At 44.3% G+C, this 3,776-nt stretch overlaps 1 protein-coding gene across 1 annotated transcript in view; it reads right to left on the reverse strand.

The window, feature by feature from the left end:
* The window catches only part of LOC101849372 (multidrug resistance-associated protein 1), a gene marked incomplete at both ends in the record, with an annotated part of 28,302 nt that overhangs the window by 9,696 nt on the left and 14,830 nt on the right, over positions 1-3,776 (reverse strand). The window contains 5 exon segments of the mRNA XM_005097541.2: positions 223-309; positions 1,294-1,462; positions 2,096-2,198; positions 2,666-2,864; positions 3,416-3,583. Coding sequence (XP_005097598.2) covers positions 223-309; positions 1,294-1,462; positions 2,096-2,198; positions 2,666-2,864; positions 3,416-3,583 — 726 coding nt within the window.

Below are 3,776 nucleotides of genomic sequence, written 5' to 3' on the forward strand. Positions count from 1 at the left end.
GCACTACCTCATTTGATTTCTTTTCCTTCCACGATACTCTTAGCAGTCTCCTAAGGAACCACATTTCTGTCGCTTCTATTTCATTTTCACTAAAGTATTAATAATAAAGCATTATATCATCTTATCTCATCTTATCATATCTCATCTCATCTTATCTTATCTTATCTCATCTCATCTTACATTATCTTATCTTATCTCCTCTGTTCTACGTGAGGACCCTACCTGGTAGAGAGCAAACAGCAGGAGGATCATAATGGTGCAGAAGTAGCCGATGTTGCGACAGTAGGCCTTGAACACAGAGAACTTCACCTGGGGGCAGAGAACGTTGATGTAAAAAAAACAACAACCCCAGCAATAAACAAAAACCACAAACAAAAACAAAAAACAAATAAAAATAACAACAATACCCCCTTCTAAAGAAATCTACTCACAATAAAAACTTAATATAATCTGGAGTTTCAGACTCATTCAAATAACATACCTGGATTAAGGTAATAATAATAAATATAATAATAATTAAAATAACAATAATAATAATAATAATACTCCAAATGTCCAACGTTTAAGCAACTGACCGCTTCCTCGTGAGATAATATATTTTTCATCATCATCATCCAGTGCCAGATCTGCGACAGACATCGGCGATCATGGTTCTCCATTCATTCCTTTGCTCGGATGCTCTTTAAAAAAAGCTACATTTCCCTGATCTTTCCCTGTTACCCATTTGTTTGGGTGCTTTAAGTATGTTGTTCTGGGCCTACCCCGGCCTCGCTTGCCCTCAAATTTGCAAGTGAGGGCTAGATGATCAAGACCTTTATGTCTATGAAGGTATCCTAAAAACTGGTTTAGTCGTTTCCTGGTTGTTTTTAACAGTGACTTTCCCACATGGGCTTCATCAAGCACTACCTAATTTGATTTCTTTCCCTTCCACGATATTCTCAGCAGTCTCTGAAGAAACATCTTTTCCATTGCTTCTATTTAATTTTCACTGTCTTTAGTGATTGTCCAGCATTCACAGCCATATAGAAGGGTTGACCATACATAGCATTTCAGGACTTTCATTTTGGTAGCCATTGGGATTTTCTTTTTTTCAGGGTTGGGCTCAGTTTATGGAAACTAGCTTTATACATTGCATGCAATATCTTCGATAAGGGTGTAACATATTTCAACATGTCTAATGTTTAAGCAGTAGACAGAGCCAGCAATTACTGAACGCTCCCTCGAGAGATTATGGATGTAAAATATCCCCAACATGTCCAGTGTTTAAGTGAGTGCACAGATCCAGGTACTGACCGCTCCGGCCTCAGTAGCCTCCTCCCCCGTCAGTCTGACCACACACCCGGCGTCGTTCTGCACGGGGGGACGGTCAGTGAAGGAGAAGCCTTGGTGGGTGACCTGTCTGTCGTTCTCGTCTGTCGGGGTGACAGAGCCGGAGCCGTTGCTGGGGCACATCTGTTGGAGGCTGTGGGGGAGGGGGAGGGGAGGAGGGGGGTGGGAGAGGGAGTGGGGACATGGAGAGGAGGGGGAGGGGTGAGGGGATAGGGGAGAGGAGCGGGGAACATCAGAGAGGAGGGGCAAGGGGGATGGGGAACGTGATTAGGTCTGGTCGATAGACCACCATTTGTAGTGACCACCGTTTGTAGTGGTGGTGGTGGTAGTAGTTGTAGTACACATACATACCCATACACAATCATACACACACACAAACACACACACATACCCACACACAAGCACACACACATACACACATATGCATACACACATACACACGCACACACATAAACACTTGCACGCACGCACACACACACACACACGCACACACACACACACAAACACACACACACACAATAGGTAGAAGTGTGAATGGTCGTTGGTACAGCTGTTTGGTGGTCATTACAACAGGTTGAAGGTTATATACTCGTTTGGTCTTTTTTGTTTTGAATAGTGTTTTACGGCGCTCGCAACTGCATAAACTCATTTATGAGCGCGCGGGACACATTAAACTCTTACTGTTATAAGGAAAATTTGAATTTGGATAGGTGGCGGGCAAAGTCTTTTTTTATCGATTTCGTTTGGTCTGCCTGCACAGACCTACCTTTGTTGGTGGAACATGATGACGTCATCCCCGGATGTGTTGCCCTCTGATTGGCTGGTCAAAGCCTCCACGTGTTCCCACATCTTTCTCTTCATCTGGATCACTGGAAGGGAAGGGTCAGGTCAGGGATGCTGGAGTTAGTTTCTTCATTTTATACAAGATAGTAGTATTTATTGTCTATCTTTAGTTTTAATAAGTGTTTTACGCCACTTGAAACACAATAAGGTCATATAAGTGCCGAAAATTCGAGGTGTTACAAGAGAGTAACAAACACAACAAAGAAGGAGGAGAGATGAGGACGATAGATGTTTGATAGGAAAGAAGGAGTTGAGATCAGGACGACAGATGTTTGATAGGAAACAAGGAGCAAACCACACCAGAGGAACCGCTATTGCCTGTCTAAATTCTAATTTCTTCACAAAAATGAAATGTAAACATGGCATGAACAATCTGCTCAGCTGTTCTAAACCCAGCAAGTGACACATTATTTCAGTAGAGAGAGAAAAGATTAACGTTATTTTAACATTTTCCTCCCATTGTGTAGTCCGTCTGTGGCTGGGTCAGACTGACCTTCCTGGTCCGAGTCGGCCTCGGAGTCCAAGACCTCCTGGTCTCTGCGGAAGTGCTGCAGGAGGAACTGAGCGAAGTGGCCGTCCCTCTTCATGAGCTGCAGGTAGGAGCCCACCTCGGTGATCCGCCCCTGGTTCAGTACCACGATCATGTCCACCAGGGGGAGCCAGTGGTAGGCGTTGGTCGTCATGATGCGGGTCTGTGGGAGGTGGAGGGGGAGAGAGGGGGGAGGGGGGAGGAGTCAGTGAGCCACGGAGAGTGTGAAATTAACATACTACCGTTATTTTTAAAAGTGTACGTTAAATGGTCGCTTTTAAGGACAAGCGGGCTGACCCAGATTTCGAGGATTTCCAGAAATTTTGAATTACACCGAAAGTGGGCATTGCCCTACCTATGGGAGAAGTTTGGTTTCATTGGTGTGTATATTTATTTGGTTATAGAGAAAACTTTCCTAGTCTTTCAAGAAACTGAACAATGGTCCAAAAACTTCGATTTACGTAAAAAAAAAAAAAGCATTTTTCGGGATAGCCCCCTTGTGATTAAAAGCGACCAAATATCTGGCCACCCTACTACAATATGTCGAAGGCCCAGAAAGTTGTCTCACTACCAAACCAATCCCCAATGTTCGGATCGGATGCGTGAACAACTTTACTCTCTTGTAACTCATCTATTCTTTGGCGCTAATATGACCTTATTGTGTTGCAGTGCCCTAAAACACTTATTAAAACTTTTAAAAACTAAAAAGCCCACCTGGTTCTTGAGAATCCCCTGCTCCGAGAGGACCCGCTTGAAGATGTGTTTGCCCACGTGAGAGTCCAGGGCGCTGAGAGGATCGTCCAGGAGGTACACGTCAGCGCCTGCGTACAGCGCACGTGCGACGCTCAGCCGTTGTTTCTGACCACCGCTCAGGTTCACGCCCTGGGAAGGAGAGACGTCAAAAACAGTTTGTGAGTTGTCCATCACGGAGAGATACGTCAAAAACAGTTTGTGAGTTGTCCATCACGGAGAGATACGTCAAAAACAGTTTGTGAGTTGTCCATCAGGGAGAGATACGTCAAAAACAATTTGTGAGTTGTCCATCACGGAGAGATACGTCAAAAACAGTTTGTGA

The sequence above is a fragment of the Aplysia californica genome, unplaced genomic scaffold (genome assembly GCF_000002075.1).
Source record: "Aplysia californica isolate F4 #8 unplaced genomic scaffold, AplCal3.0 scaffold00156, whole genome shotgun sequence".
Lineage (NCBI taxonomy): Eukaryota > Metazoa > Mollusca > Gastropoda > Aplysiida > Aplysiidae > Aplysia > Aplysia californica.